Source organism: Alexandromys fortis, unplaced genomic scaffold, assembly GCF_014885135.2.
Source record: "Alexandromys fortis isolate MF-2015 unplaced genomic scaffold, M_Fortis_MF-2015_v1.1 scaffold_38, whole genome shotgun sequence".
In the NCBI taxonomy this organism is placed as follows: domain Eukaryota; kingdom Metazoa; phylum Chordata; class Mammalia; order Rodentia; family Cricetidae; genus Alexandromys; species Alexandromys fortis.
Genome location: NW_026067916.1, coordinates 2,655,755 through 2,672,901, shown reverse-complemented (window position 1 = coordinate 2,672,901; position 17,147 = coordinate 2,655,755). Strand labels below are relative to the sequence as shown.

Here is a 17,147-nt window from a genome sequence, read left to right as displayed (position 1 = left end):
TAGTTTCCTAGTAAACAGAATTTTAACTGGAGGCTGTTACAAAAGTGTTTATTCAAAGATAATGCAATTTAGAAGAAAGTTCATTTCAGAAATGAAGAAATTGAAGGTACAACGAGTGCAGTATTTGCTGAGGGGCACAGCCTCCACCAGGTCGAGCATTTACTGTCGGATGTAGTGGTTTTCCAAGTCTCATCTTGCTCTTTTTCTTAGCTGACTTACAATAGTCTGTACAATTCTGACCCTATGGGTTTCTGCCTCAACAGCAATGCAGACAGGATCGGAATGCATCCAGGCATTTGGTCGTTGTATTGAGAATCTACTATGTGACAGGCAGTTCACCAGACTCTGTTGTTGGTGTCTTTTAACAAAACTATCTGGAGACCGCAGTTCTTTGATTGATAAAATGAAGATGATAATGTCAACCTTCCTCGGAACAGTAACACAGACCCTGCACCTGAGTAGTGAGGTCTTCAGTTGGGGTGATCTGTCATTTCAACAGCGCCACTATGTAAACAAACGGCACGTGGGTGCCAGGTTTCAAATTTAACACTTGCAAGACTGAACTCCCTAAATTTTTCCTAATCTCCATCCTTCTTCGTAGGTTCTTTCTTAGCATAGGCTCTATTATTCAGTCCATATCCCAAGAAGCAGCTTGGACGCCATCCTAAAGGTTTCTATGCCCTCTGAGCTCCTTGTCAAAACACATACTTCACCCTACATGTTATTCCTCTTCAGAACCACACATCCATGTTCTAAAATGCACTTGGCTTTTTCCCCCTAAGTATTTCATTACCTTCCAGTCTCTCTTACATCAGCTACAACCAAAATCTAAACCAAAAACTGGGAGATGAATAAAATGAAATTCTACTAGTTCATGGGGGAGAATGCCCTGTAACCTGTCTCTTTCTCAGTCTCATACTGTGAGCAGCAAACCTAAGTCCTCAGTCAAGAGAATCAGTATCCATGTGAAAACCAAAGCCTCCTACAAAAGGACTGTCCACTGTTGGGAATTGATGAGCAGCAAGGAAAAGGAATGGGAGAGGCACTTCATCCCCATCATGTGTCTGGGTAACTCACCACACAACAGTCCTTATCCAAACACCCCAAGGCGCCAATCAAGCCATCTGATTCTGAAATGTAAGTTTATAGTTAAGATCTCAGGACAGCTGAGGGATATTTCCAATCTGAAAGAGACCAAAACAGCTAATCCAGAAGAAAACTCATCCTTCTATTGTTTACCCTCAGAGACATCAGAGAAAATAGCTCTTCTTGGTCCTTCTCTTGGTTTTCTTAAATTTACCATGCAAATCTTCTCTTGAATTTTTATTTCCTAGTAATGCATTTTTATTTCCAAAAAAATATTCATGCTATGGCTCTTTTTAGTTGATAGAAACATGAATTTAATGGCTACATCTTCCAAAATCTCTAAAACTGGTACTATTTCCATCTTCTTTAATAGAAGAGGAAAGTGAGGTATGTAAAATTTAAGGCCTGCGCAATACTCAGGCAGGAACCCAAGCAAATTTGAATATATACAGTTAGGTTTGAGAATTCATACTAAAATACCAGATAAATATGCCTCTTGCTGGTAATCTCTATGGTGTGCTTTAGCTCCCAAATTAGTTCTTATAGGATTATTAAACTTCAAACACTCATGGCACAGATTGCAACTTTAAAATAAATCTGTTGATATAACAGCTAATTACAGAAATGCCTAAACTGAACACGGAAGTGATAAATTCTAAACTTATTAAGACAGGTGAGAGACAATTTATTGTTACCTACCGCATATGATTAAATGCTGTACTAATATTGAGGAAGACACAGCTAAAACTTTACTTTATGGTCCGCTATTAATTCTGAAATCACTACACATGGTGACCAGTGTTGACAAAGCACAGCTACGAACCCATAGCATCCTCCCCAGCCTCTCCAGCACTGCCTTCTTGTTCTGCACAGAGGGAGACCATGTCTTCGGACCTCATCTTGCCCTCTCTCAATGGAGTTCTGGGAACACACTTACGAGACCATTTGTGTCAGAGAAGAGCGATGGATTGGAACACCTTGGGCAGCAGTAAGAGGCGAGTTCTATCTGATAGGGGATGATGGGAGATGTGCTCTGCCATCCGGGCATTTGACAAAATGACCTGGGTTATAACCAAGGATGACCACATACCAGCCCAGTCCTATACAAATGGAGGAGGTGTATGTTTATTAGACTTTCTACCTAGATAAAACAGATTCTTGTGGGATGGACTTAAAAGTTAAGATTTAAAATATTTTATCTTAGGAATTAATGTCTGAAATCACAACTATCAATTTGAGGAACTGTCAAAATAGACCTTTATCATTTTATGTATATATACTAGTATTGGGATCAGTTCTCCCTGCTGCCAAACTCAAACTAACAACCAAAGTCTTAATCATGCTCACTGACATGACACAACTCACCTTACAAGCCACACACCTCAAGTCATTTAGTCACGGAGGAAAAAAAATTGAATTTTTCTTTAAAAAATAACAAATAGCCAAATGACCTTAGAGAATGCAAATGAATTCATTTGTCTAACATACACACACATTTTATTTAAGAGAAAATGACCAGCAAATATTATCATCACTACATATCATGTCCCTCTGATAAACTTTTGAATCAAAAAATGCAGTCCTTCCAAATGTCTCCACGAAAATAACAAGAATAGAGATCGGAGTGAGTTGAACCACATTTCCCCACATTCCTTTCTACATGGGACCTCATGGTGTGACTTTACCTGCAAATACTCCACATAAATGGAATGAACTAAAATAAACCCACACTCAGCTCAGGGAGGCCCAGAGTACAATGACGGGCACCTTCCTAAGAAGAGGGTGAGATGCAGAGCAGAGGCCGTGTAACCATAGAGACAGAGGGCTGGGTACCATATACACACGTCAAAGACCCCAAGCATTGCCAGGAGCCAGCCAAAGCTAGCAAAAAGCAAATGTTTCTCAAGTGCACTTTTCACAGAAAGCCTGGCTTATCAATGTTTTGATTTTAGGCTCCTAGCTTAGCAGCATACGTTTAAAAAACTATTAGGTTTTTGGAATTCTGTAACTGAAGCTACAGAAAAGTAAAGTAACAGCACAAAGATGAATTTTAGCTTAGTTAATTTTTAATTGAATTATAACCCAATGAGATATCAAAACTAATGTTCGTTATCCACATGCAAATTATATCAGGTTTCTATATGTGAAATAATGAAGCAGATAACAACGAGCAACAAATATTTTTAAAGATGTTCTACGGCAAAGATGTAGTGGGGAAAACCAAATCAAACACCACAGTTCTCATTGGCTCGGTTAACGCCAGCTTCATTTTCTGTTCCATGATGTTATCAAATTAAAAAAAATTACAACTCCTATCATACGTGCCTAATTTACTGCAGTATTGGGAATAATTTAATTAGAGGACTGAAGGTTAACTACAAAAGTTAGCCCTCACTTTATAAGCAGGCTAACAATTTCTAAATGTCTTATGAAAGGTGCTTGCATTTCCCCTTAATTTGTTTCTCACCTTCTACCCACATCCTCCTTCCTGCTATCATAAATGGATATTAAAAATATAAACGGTTTTCAGAATAAATAATAAAATACAGAAAGAGAAAGTAAGAGTAGACTGCTCTTGAGTTCACACAGGGCTTTGAACTCCCAATTTGCTGAGAGCTGCCATGGGTGGGTATACAGCAGGTGACAACCCAGCGTCTTCCCCTTCCACCCTCCCTTCTCCCCCCACCAGCATGTTCCCAAGTTTCCTCTTTCCAGGTGGATCTATGTATGTTTTTCTTAGGGTTCACCTTGTTACTTAGTTTCTCTAGGATCATGAACTATTGGTTTAATATCCTTTGCTTTACAGCTAGTATCCACTTATAAGTACCATGTTCATCCTTCTGGGTCTGGGTTACCTCACTCAGGATGGTTTTTTCTAGTTCCATCCATTTGCAAATTTCAAGATGTCATTGATTTTTACCACTCTAATGTGTAAATTGCCGTATTTTCTTTAGCCATTCTTCGGTAGAGGGGCATCTAGGTTCCCTCCAGGTTCTGGCTATTACATAATGCTGCTGTGAACATGAGGGGTTCACCCACTGAAACAGTCTACCTGAGCTAATGGGAGCTCACCAACTCCAGCTGGACAGGGGAGGAAACAGCACAGGTCCAAACTAGTCCCTCTGAATGTGGGTGACAGTTGCAAGGCTGGGGCTGACTGAGGGGCCACTGGCAGTGGCACCAGGATTTATCCCTACTGCATGTACTGGGTATTTTGGAACCGATTCTCTTTGGATGGATACCTTGCTCAGCCTAGATATAGTAGGGAGGGCTTTGGACCTTACCCTCTCTGAGGAGTGGATGAGGCGGAGGGTTGGAGGGGTAGGTGAAGGGAACAGGAGGAGGGGAGGGAGTGGGAACTGGGATTGGTATGTAAAGTGAAAAAAAAAAAGATTGTTTTTCCTTTAAAAAGAATGCAGCTGTATGGAGACAGATTCTCAGAGAGGATTATTGTAAAAGAGAAAGTTACCATCAGAAAGGGTGTGTTTCCTCATATAGATAAGAATATTTCCTAGGCCCTCGCCACATTTTTGGATTTTTTTTTTTTTTGCATACCCTGGTGTGGACTGGAGGCTGGCACCCATGTCAGCAATACCGACTTCCCTGACTCCACCTTTCCAGTGCCAGGATGATAGGTGCATGAGAGAATACTTGCCACACGTAGCTACTACTTTCACCTAGGCTTGCTTTGTGTACAGAGTATTTAGATTTCTGTGGATGCCTACCTTTGAAAACTACCATAATTCAAGAATCTATAGGAATGACAACTGCTCCCTTTGCCTTAACTGTAGGAAACTTTATAGGAAATGTTTATGCTATTAGATCGATGAAGTGATACCACGGAATAAGAACATCTATGTGATGAAGGTATTGAAAGGTAACAGCCTGATATTTTATCCGCTCCCTTCCAAATCTTTCCTTGTGCTCAGACCCTCTATCAGAAGTGCCACAAGCTGAGGAGAGAGCACCCAAGGATTCTAAATTAAAACAGGAACGCTGACCCTTGCCACAGTTATTTTAAGCTGCCACCAAAAACACTGTAAGTTTTAAAGTTATCTAAACCTAAGTTAAGCCACTATATGTTCTCAGGCTCACAAGATATAGTTCAGTCTATCCTGACACACAAGTCTAAGCAAGATTAGAGCTGCTAAGCATTTCCACTCTGGGTGAAAATTATGTTAAACCCTAAATTCCAAGGTAATCCGCTAAGTGAAAAGCAGGCACTTAAGATTCCCTTCCTAAAGCCAGGTGATGGTGGCGCACGCCTTTAATCCCAGCACTCAGGAGGCAGAGGCAGGCGGATCTCTGTGAGTTCGAGACCAGCCTGGTCTACAGAGCTAGTTCCAGGACAGGCTCCAAAGCCACAGAGAAACCCTGTCTCAAAAAGCAAAAAACAAAACAAAACAAAAAAAAAAAAAAAAAAGATTCCCTTCCTAAGCATGGTATGGGTATGTCCCAACTCCCAGTCTTCACACTGTTGACATTTCGTGAACGAAGAATTGGCCAGAATAGCAGAACAGAGGCGAACTCAAATTCCAGCTCTCCCTTTCATTGGCCCAGTGTCCCCCTTCCCAATGTTTCATGTTCTCTCGCTTGATGCACATAAGTTAAAGTTACGCCTAGCTTGTACGTCAAATGCTGGGACTGACAAGCCCAGCAGTACCAGCAGCTGTTGTTTCTATACATAATAGACTGTGAGAGGCAGGAAGAGAGGTCAAGAGAGGAACACACATCTAAAGCTGACACACTGTTTCAATCTCATTATTATCATGAAGTCATTTCTCTTCTGCTAACAACAGAGGGAATAAAGAGGCGGCTTGGAGCCTTTGAACACTCGTTGCTCTTACAGAGTGGCCAAGTTTAGTTCTGAGCACTCACAGGTGGCTCCCAGTCAGGAGCTCTAGGGAGGGATCTCCCACTCCTTTGGGGCCTCTACAGTCACTAAGCACTCACATCATGCATACACGTATATGAAAGCAAACATTATACACATAAAATGTGAATAAATCATTTAGAAGTCAGGCTTTCTTGTAGAGACTTCAGAATACTGTATTGAAAGGAAACACAATGTCATTTCGTGATGGGCCATCCCCATGCCTCAACAATTCTTTCACCATTTTCCATTATATACGAAAATTGAAAAATCTGAACTTCGAGAATCCTCAGGAAATCAGAAGAATCATGTCAATATAGAAAATCCATAACCAAAGACATAAGCCAACACCTACCTTCTGCAAATAAGGTTTCTAGGGTCCCAAACTGTTAAGTGGTATTATGGGCTGAAATGTGCCCTTGCCCAACAACAGCAACAACAAAACTGCATGCTGACGTCATAATTCCAGTACGTAGCTGGCTGTGAGTCTGCAGGGAGGTAACTAAGGTAAAATAAGATCTTCAGGGTAACCTCTAATTCAGTATGACCAGTGTCCTTAGAGAAAGAAGACATGTGTATGCAGATAGGCACAGACTTAAAACCTAGAGACACAGGGACAAGACGCCTGTCTAGGAGCCAAGGAAAGATCTTAGGACAGATCATCTCTCTCAGCTTGCAGAAAGGGTGTCATGGTATCGTGGCTTTGGCCTTCCGGCCTCCAAAACTATAAGGCGATATCTACTCCTATGTAATGCACCATCTAAGGTACTCTGTCATAGAAGCCTGGCAGTACTGTGATGGAAGACAAAGAAACAGTCAAAACCCAGAACCCCAGAGTCCAAAAGCCACTCTCTATGGATTACCCCGCCTAACAGTCAATCTCTCATTTGCACCAAAAGCACTTGACCTCAAAAACACTGAACTTGCTTTTACTTCTGCTCTTGTTCTTCCTCTGCCCTCGACTGCTGCCCTTCTGTACCGCAGGTGCCACGGCCATGCTTTTTACACTTTCTATCTTCCAGAATATCGACTCAAATAAATCTCTGTTTTAAATTTAATTAAATAAAACTCATGATTTTATGATTGTAAGGGTCTTAATGATAGTAAGGGTCTTACTAAATGTGTTGTTTATATTCAACTGCTGGGAGCTTCATGCCCACACCATTAGAACTCAGCATGTACAAACTAAATCCTCCAATGGCCCAGGACCCCCCTACCGTCATGTGACCAGCCACTGAGACCACCTCCAATGGCACAAGACCCCCTAATGCCACGTGACCAGCCACTGAGACCACCTCCAATGGTACAAGATCCCCTACTGCCACGTGACCAGCCACTGAGACCACCTCCAATGGCACAAGACCCCCTAATGCCACGTGACCAGCCACTGAGAACACCTCATGGAAACCATCCCCACTCCCGGCACTACGAAAAGTCACTGAGTTTCTACCCCTGCTCAGTCTCTGTGCCAGTCCAGACAGCATCTTCTCCATCCAGACTCCACAGTTTATCATCGGATTTCTGCCTCTAGGTCCAGCCGACATCCTAGCACACTTCACTAGTGGAGAACCTTTCTGGGAATTCACGATACTTCAGAAATGATTTGGCATTTATATGGCATGGCGTGTTATTCTGTGATGTATTGTTTCAATCTTCTGCCTGCCACCTGGATGACAGATTCCACAGGAGTACCGTCTGTATCGAACACTCCATCCTATTTACTGACTCTCGCTTAATGATGCTCTGTAAGCCGCTCAGTAGCTGTTGCAGGGCGGGTTTCAAACAAGGTCACTAACCTCATTAAAGTTCTATATGAATGGAGTGGAGAGGGAGAGCATTTCACATTCCAGTAAGAACGGGAACGGGAACCAACAGGGTTATCGGCATGGTGAGCTGCATAAAGGTGGGTAAGGTAATAGCTACCTGCAACTGCAGGCAGGATGGTTATAGGAAATTTCTCTGAGAAAAGAACATACTACGAGTTTGTAGTTAGTACCTAAACTGGTCAATGAAGAGTATTCTAGATAGAGGTAGAGTGTATGTGAGGGCCCTAGGATGGGACACTCTGGGATGGTTAAAAGAAAAGCAGAATACAGGGTTATAAAGGGATTAATTAAACATGGCTTACATAATTAGATTATAATAGTTTCAAAGTAAAGAAGAAACAATAGGACGACAAAGAAGGGGAGAGTATAATGCAAAAGTTCCTGCAACAATCCAAGGAATCCTGAGATACAGTGAGGATACTCAGCTGTGGACAGATGTGAGCTCCCTTTAGAGATGGGCCCAACAGAACCACATTTGGTTAATTTGCTGGACATGACCTTTACTCATGTACAGAGAATACTGCATGGGATGTGATGGACCAGAATTATGTTTGGATATAAGGTTTAGGTTACTTGTTATAATAGTCGTACTTGGTGGTGATAGCTTATTCTTTTTAGAGGTTGTTGAATTCAAGGGAAAATTCCAAGTAGGCAGGCAGATCTATGAAATGGACACAAAGACAAGGTCTTAACTAAACAAACACATGTATGAAAGTCAAAAGCTTATACCTGCTATTTAAATTTAGGGAATGAATGAAATTACCCAGGAATGGGTGTTTACTAGAGAAAAGCAGGCTTTTTTCTCTCCTTAGGTACTACACACCGAAAAGGCAAGACAAAGCAAAGAGAAAAACTGACCCTTCCTGGAGTCTGCCGTTGCAGGAAAGATTGTTTCAACCATGTGCAATCTACTAAAAGGTTGGAGAAGAACCAGAAAAGGGAAGGTTTGGTATATCATAAAGAGGCAATGGATACATTTTCTAAGATGTTTCAGCTAACTGGTAATGAAGAAAGCCAAACTGCAAGGAAATGAAAGGAAGAATGAGATGAGAAAATAGAAGAACAAGTGCATACTGGCTAGTTTTCTGAAAACCTGGCACAGGCCAGAGTCATTTTGGAAGAGGGAGCCTCAACTGAGAAAATGCCCGACCGGACTGGACTCTAGCCTAACCTGTGGTACATTGATGATTAGAGTGGAAGGGCCCAGAACATTGGAGGGGGTATCCCCCCTAGGCAGGTGGTCGTGGGGTGTAAAAGATATCAAATAAGCCAGCCATAAGGACGAATAAGCAGCCATCAGCTCCTGCCTCCACATTTCTGCCCTCTTTGAGTTTCTTGCCTAACCTCCTTGAATGATGAACTGCGATATGGAAGTGTAATAAAACGTCCTTTCCTCCCCAAATTGTCTTCGGTCATGATGTTGTATCACAGCAATAGAAACTATAATTAGGGCAAAGAGGAAGACTAGAAAGAGGAAAAGAAGGAAGAAGCATATCAACATTATCATCATCAAATGACAAACAAGATAATGACAGAGTGGTACTTAATCTGTCGAAACTAGGTGGCAAAACACTGATACATCATTTGGATCAGCAGAAGATGGAGCGTTGGTCCCTCTGATGGGAGAATGAACTGAGGACTTAGGTAAAGAGAATTGGCATTTTTAAAAGATGTAGAAGTGAAGCTACTAACCCTAATAGTTATGACAGAACTGAAAATTCACATGAATAAGATGACTCTCATCAATAGCAGAAACCCTCTTATGCATAAATGAAAAAGACAAAAGACAGTTCAACCATATTTGATAAAACTAAAGCCTTATGCATAGAATCTACTGCATTATGAGAGAACTTTTTAAAAAATAGCAATGGGAAAAATATTGCAACATACATAACACTAAAAGAATGAGACAACCAATGCAAACTAAAAGATAAGAACGATGGTGGTGTAGATTGGCCCAACTTGAGGCCCACACCACAAAAGGGAGACCAAGCCTGACACTGCCTGCATGGACAGGAATCAGAAACTGGACAGTCCAGAGACCTACAATAGAACCAAACACGACTCTCTCTTTCTCCCCCTCCTCTGTGTGTGTCTGTGTGCCTCTTTCTGTCTCTGTCTCTCTCTCACACACACAAGTCAATGAAATGATTACTTGTGGTATTCTGCTGTATTCATAGATTGCTGCCTAGCCCACTTGTCATCAGAGGGGCATCGTCCAGCATCTGTTGGGAGCAGATGCAGAGACCCATAGTCAAACAAGAGGCAGAGCTTAGAGAATCCCGCAGAAGAGGGAGAGGAAAGACTGCAGGAGCCAGAGAAGTCAACTACATCACGGAGAACAGTACCAACTAATCAGGACTCACACAAAGGCTCATAGAGACTACAGTAACAATCAGAGAGACTGTGAGGGTCTACGATAGGTCCTCTGCATATATGTTATGGTTGTATGGCTTGGTGTTTTTGTGGGTCTCCTAGCAGTGGGAATGGGCGTGTCTCTGACTCTTTCTCCTGCTCTTGTGGCCTTTTCCTCCTTGTCCAGCCTTGATATGTACCTAGTCTTCATGTGACTTGTTATTTATTCAGTGTTCAGCTGATATCTCTGGAAGGCCTCCTCTTTTCTGAAGGAAAACAGGAAGTGGATTGCGTCCAGGGGAGAGGGAATGAGGGGAAGAGTGGAGAAGTGGAGGGAGAGGAACCATGACTGAAATGTAATATATAAGAGAAGAATTAAAACAACAGCAAAAGAAAGGAGGAAAGAAAAAACAAGGGAACCAAGAAAGAAGAAAGGCAAATGAGCAACAGGGTAAGGATAATCCTTCATTTTTAAGAATTTCCTTTAAAAATCATGAATCTATAATAATGCCACTCTGACATTTTAGCATTTTAGTATTTAATATTTAGTAGTGAGTTATTTAGTATTTTAGTAGTGCTGTAAACAGAATCAGACATAAAAATATTCTCCAGTTGCCTAGAGAGCCCACCATGAATTTTCCCCCCACAAATCTGAATATAAAAAGATGGTCTTGTCTTGTTTAATATGACTTGGTATGACTGCAGAAGGTACTGAATGTTTTGTTGTTGTTGTGGGTTTTTTTGTTGTTGTTTTTTTGGTTTTTCAAGACAGGGTTTCTCTGTGGCTTTGGAGCCTGTCCTGGAACTAGCTCTGTAGACCAGGCTGGTCTCGAACTCACAGAGATCCGCCTGCCTCTGCCTCCCGAGTGCTGGGATTAAAGGCGTGTGCCAATGTTTTTAATTACAGTTTACACAATCAAATGAAACACTTAGCAGTGTAACTAAATCTCAGCATGTCTGGAGATGTACCATACTCACCGTGCTGTGAAAGCCACAAAAATAGAGAATCAGAGAGAGGACAGAGTGCCTACCTTCCCTGATGGCCGTGAACGGCGTCCCCTCTTCCTCCTGCAGCCTGATCACCTTTAGAGCCACCAGCTTCCCGTTTACCCTGAAGGAAACCAAAGAACAGATGAAAGTGATTCTGCAGAACTCTATGCCTGTTGTGAGTCTAATTGAGCATCCTAAAATTTCTATTCCATGAAATTCTGCATTGAGAATGACATACTGATTTCAGCAAGGCTGGGAATCCTAGAATATTGTAATTATTCACATGGTAAATACACTTGCAATACGGCTAAGGTTGAACCTGATATTTCTATGATTTAGTCTTTCCCTTCCAGTGAAACTAGAGTTCAACAAAACCACTTGACAATGAGTCTCAGTGTAATTAAAAGCAAAGCAGTGAAAGGAATATTTTCCTTTGCTTCTCAAACTGCATCTTCACTTAGATAGGCTCCTTTAATCCCAAAGACAGAAACTTGACACACACATTCCCTTCACACACACACCACCCTCTGCCGCCACTCTTTAACCCTCTCTCTCTCTCTCTCTCTCTCTCTCTCTCTCTCTCTCTCTCTCTCCCTCTCTCTCTCAGTGATACTCTCATCTTCCATAACATCTTTCCCATTTTTAAAATAAGAGCTTCTGAAAACTATAATTAATCTGGTTGCGTTTTATATTATATCAAAAATTTGATGAATAGGGGGCTAGAGAGATGGCTCAACATTTAAGAACACTGACTATTCTTCCAGAGGACCCAGGTTCATTTCCCAACACCCACTCTCTGTAACCCTAGTCCCAGGGGATCTGACACCCTTACACAGACATACATGAAGACAAAACACCAATGCACAAAAAAATAAAAATAAATAAATCTAAAAAATGAAGAATATACTATTACAAATTATAAAGACATACTCAAAGCAAATGGTTCTTTGAAACACATTCTGCATGTGTGTGTCAGCTCTAATCAAAGGTAACATTACACTGTGGAGACAGTTTTTATTCAGTCAGTTCTGCTACTATAACATCCAGGCATAACCGTATATTCTGATCCTCTTCATTGCTTTATTTTCTACTTTTACTGGGCCTGATGGAATATTTCATTTGGTGGCCTTGTTCATTAAAATGTTTTAAAGGAGATACTAAACATAAAAAATACAAAATATAATTAACAAAAAACCAACCACCGAACCAGGCAGTGGTGGCACATGCCTTTAATCCCAGCATTTGGGAGGCGGAGGCAGGCGGATCTCTGTGAGTCAAGGCCAGCCTGGTCTACAAGAGCTAATTCCAGGACAGGCTCCAAAGTAATACAGAGGAAACCCTGTCTCCCCTGTCTCAAAAGAACCAAAAAAGAAAGACAGAAAAGAAGGAAGGAAGGAAGGAAGGAAGGAAGGAGGGAAGGAAGGAAGGAAGGAAGGAAGGAAGGAAGGAAGGAAGGAAGGAAGGAAGGAAGGAAGGAGAAAAAGAAAATGAAAAAAAGAAAAGAAAAACTAACCATCCTGACATACTCTTCCCACCACCCAGGTCCCATCCTCTGGAGCCAACACTGAGTACTATTCAGACATACTCTCTGGTCTATAGCCCTTCCATATTTACATGTAAATTTTATATATACTTGTTTATGCTACATAAACTGACTTATGTATATGTATATACACCTGCACGATACAGAAAACTACATACAGAAATGTTGGTACATGATACACATCACATTGTAAAAGATAATATACTTAATTTCATACTATTCTTCAACTAATAATCATCTAGCTTATTCACAGCTTTCTGCTACTAGACTGACATAATTATATCCTTGCATATTTTATCCATATTTTTTAGAATGTGAATAACATTTGTTAATTCCTAAGTAAAAAAAGAGTTGCAAGGTCAAGCCATATGCAACTCTATTATTTTTAATGAAAATTCAAATTTTGTACATACCTTTCCTACAGCAACAATGACAATTCCTAGTCCTTCCCTCTGTCTCCTCTATGTTAGCAATATTTGGTTTGCTAATCTTATATGTCAACATGGTTCCTTTTTATAATTGTTATTGCTACCAGAAGTCTTCAGAGGAAACAAAATGGAGGGATCATGTGACCCAGAAAACCCTGTGTCTGAGTCTAAAATATGAATGCTAATGTCTTTCAAATAAATAAATAAAAATTAAAAATCAAACTCTAACTTATTTTTGTTCAAAAAAGCTGTCCCAGAAGGGAAACCCAGAAGCCAAAGTCCTTGTCACTCCAACTGCCAGGTGGCATTTCTCCCTGAGCCCACTGACACCCCGTCATTACTGAGGATGGCGATGCGAGGCAGACATCTTGTTACAAGGCTCCACCATGTGCAGTCTTCTCCTGGGTACCCAGGAGCAAGCATCCACAAATGCCTGCCCGTGCCCTTCAGCTGGCTTCTCAGCCTGTGATCCCCACTTTGTGTTTGAGAACTAAGGGAGCCTCTGGCAGGGACTGAGGCTGAGACTCAGAGACGACATCTGCACAGCTTTCTCGGCCCAGCTGAGCTCATCAGTGGCCCCCACAGGAGGCTGTAACTGATTCCAGGAACGCCTTGGAATGTTCCCCGCGCTTACAGACATTTTCCTCTCGCCCATAAAACACGCGCAGCACCTTCTTTCCCCAAAGCTTTCCACTTCCCTTGAGAAGAATGAAACTGTATGTACCAGGAACTGAATTCTGGAGTTTGGGATCTCATGCTTCTAAAGGTCATGCACTTCATGGCCCTGGGACCATGAACTATGACTAGTCCTTGGAAAAGCAACGGAGCCTTTCCTTGACTTAACACTTATTCCTGCGATGCATCTAAAGCCACTGTGGTGGTTTGCACAAGAATGCCCCCATGGGCTCCAATATTTGAATGCTTAGACACCAGGGAGTGGAACTATTTGAGAGGAGAAGCATCAGGAGGTGTGGCCTTGTTGGAGGAAGTGTGTCACTGGGAGTGAACTTTGAGGTTTCAAAAATCCATGTCAGTCCCAAGTGCTCTCTCTTGTTTGTTCCCTGTTCTCTTTTCTCTCTGTCTCTCTGTCTCTGTCTCTCTCTCTGTCTCTGTCTCTCCCTGTGTCTCTCTGTCTCTGTCTGTCTGTCTCTCTCTCTCTGTCTCTCTCTCTCTGTCTCTCTCTGTCTGTCTGTCTTTGTCTCTCTCTCTGTCTCTCTCTCTCTCTGTGTCTCTCTCTCTGCCTGTGGTCGAGAATGTAACTATCAACTATTGCTCCAGTGCCGCCATGTCCTCACTATGATGATAATAATGACTCACTCTCTGAAACCGTAAGTCCCCAGTTAAATGCTTTCTTTTATGAGTTCTTTGATCATGGCGTCTCTTCACAGCAACAGAACAGTGACCGAGACAGCCTGAGCACTCCCAAAGATCAATCTACATCATTCCATGGTGATAAGAACATTTCCTTTGAACTTACTTTCTATAAACACAAGAGCCAGTTTCATGAAATTATGATTATGCAATTTCCATGAACTGAAACGCCAAGTGTTAAGGTGTCTATCTGTTTGTTTAAATGTTATTTTGTTTTAGGTGCATGTTTTGTGTGTTTCATCTGCATGTAAGTCTGTTCATCATGTCTGTGTCTGGTGCCTGGGGAGGCCAGAGACAGATGTCAAAGCCCCTAGAATTGGAACTACAGATGGCTGTGAGCCACAATGGGTGCTGGGAATCCAACTGGGGCCTTCTGGAAGAACCTGTGCTCTTGGCTTATGAGCCCCTCCAGACCTAAGTGTTAGGGGACTTTGTGGGCTATGATCATTTCAGTTGTTGTTGACACTGATATTTTAGATATCATATCATATGAAACTAAAAATTTCTTTAAAAGTTATACATTAAAAGTTCCAGAAATAAGGAAAATGCTTCTTTCACTTCTGTGTGTCCACTATTCAGAACCTTACTGGCACTGCATATATTTTACAGAATTGGTGCAGTTAATTCATGGATACTTTCTCCTTTATACTAAATAAATCTAGAATAAAATAGAAAACTTATTTCCAAATCTTTCAGAGACACAAAAATTTTATAAAATAGCAATATCTCCATTCATGTTTGGCTTAAGGATTTATTTCCCTTTTATCTTTTGTGATCCCTCCACAACACACTCCCCACCCCCATTAAAAGTGGAGTTTCTCGGGGGCTGGAGAGATGGCTCAGTGGTTAGGAGCATTGCCTGCTCTTCCAAAGGTCCTGAGTTCAATTCCCGGCAACCACATGGTGGCTCACAACCATCTGTAATGAGGTCTGGTGCCCCCTTCTGACCTGCAGACATACACACAGACAGAATATTGTATACATAATTAATAAAGAAAGAAAGAAAGAAAGAAAGAAAGAAAGAAAGAAAGAAAGAAAGAATATTTAAAAAAAAGTGGAGTTTCTCTGCTTCTTATGCACATGGTGACAAGTTTTCATTTTGTGAAAGTTTTAGAATCTGTAGAATATTTTAACCTTTTTAAAGCCAACACACTCACTGCAAAACACTGAAAACCCTTTACTAATCTAAGCACAGAGCCCTCATCAGCCTCTCTTTCCTCAAGGCTTCACTTACTTTTTCACTAGGAATCATATCGATCATCAAATCCCTCTTTAACCTGAGTCACTGTGACTTTCTCCTTCCTTAATTAGATTTTCTCTGCATGTCTGGACACTCATCAACTGCTGGGTCCTTCAGCTTCAAAGACCAGGAAAAACATTAAGTCACAGGCTCAACCATTCTAAAAAGGATTTTTGGGAAGAATAATATTACAAAATTGTCTAATGTTCTAATTTGTGTACAAATATATATCATCAAACTTTAGTACTACTATCTGAAGCACTTAAAATTCGAAAGTATTAGCTATGCCTGTATCTCACTTCTTAAGGGTATCAAATTAAGATGCTATCCCCTAAAAAAGCAAAAAAGAAAGTCATATTTTCTAATTAACTTGTAGTTTGAAACTACTTTATGAGGGCTCAAAACATATAATTCAAACACCTATTTAAATAAACACAATATTCAAATTGAATCAATAAGTCAGAGCTGTTTATAGAAAAACATTGAAGATTCGTCTTTAACAAGTCATATTAATTAAATCAAAAGCTAATGAATAAAAAGCAATCAAGGTGTGATTGCCAGTGGAAGCATTAATTCAGATAAATAACATGGTGAGGAAAATATGCTTTAACTTGTGTTAATGTTGCCGTAGAACATTCTCCTGGAGACACTGCCAGTCTTGCCTCCATTCTTATAAGCTACACACGAAGCCATTTTCCTTCAGACACAACCCCCATTACCAACATGGCGTCACTGCGAGGTGCAATCTAAGCCCCAGGATGAGGAACTCGGTGTACTAGCCTGGCCTGTATGTCACAAGGAATGAGGTGTCAAATGCAGCACGAGGCAGAGCTGTAAAAATAGGTATTGGGGGAACTCCAGTCACAGAGACCTGGGGACACGAGGTGGCCAGGCAGAGCTATGGTCAAGTAGGATTCAGCTTCAAACAGATTCTGAACAGAGCTTCAAAACCCTAAGTTCGGAAACTGTGTCTGTAATTCCCTTAACCCTTGACACTTGCAGGAACAAAATTCTTGTGTGAGAGTAACACCTAAAGAGCAGAATTTTTAAACAAAAACAACAGCCCACTGCTTCGTTTTGTTTTCTATCCACCCATTCATTCATTTATCTCTAGTTCTACAAAACCTATAGACTCCCCCCCTTTGCGCAGGGCACAGTTTCCAGTTTCAAAAACTGATGCTCAAAACCAATTTCCATACACATAAGTGATTCTCAAGGGAAAGCTGGGAAGTCTTTCATTCCATCAGTTACCTCAAGTTAACAGGAGAAACTAGTACAATAAAACAATATTATCTAGGTCATCTTGGAAAGTAGTGTTCGTGTGCTAACACCTAGAAAAGAGTGTGTCTGGAAGATATAAAGGAAATTAAAGCAGTAGACCTAAAAGAAATTTAATATATGATGTCTCCCTCATCCGTTATGATCTTGTAACAAG

The 17,147-nt window shown here is 41.1% G+C and overlaps 1 protein-coding gene across 11 annotated transcripts in view; it reads right to left on the bottom strand.

Moving 5' to 3' along the window:
• Cdk14 (cyclin dependent kinase 14) overlaps positions 1-17,147 on the bottom strand; it is a 575,534-nt gene that overhangs the window by 382,983 nt on the left and 175,404 nt on the right. For all 11 annotated transcript variants that reach the window (XR_007591247.1, XM_050139706.1, XM_050139705.1 and 8 more), the window contains one exon: positions 11,172-11,251. Coding sequence is in view for 10 of the 11 variants with exons in the window: in XM_050139706.1 (XP_049995663.1) it covers positions 11,172-11,251 (80 nt within the window). In the remaining variant the exon portion in view is untranslated. The remainder of the gene's footprint in view (positions 1-11,171; positions 11,252-17,147) is intronic.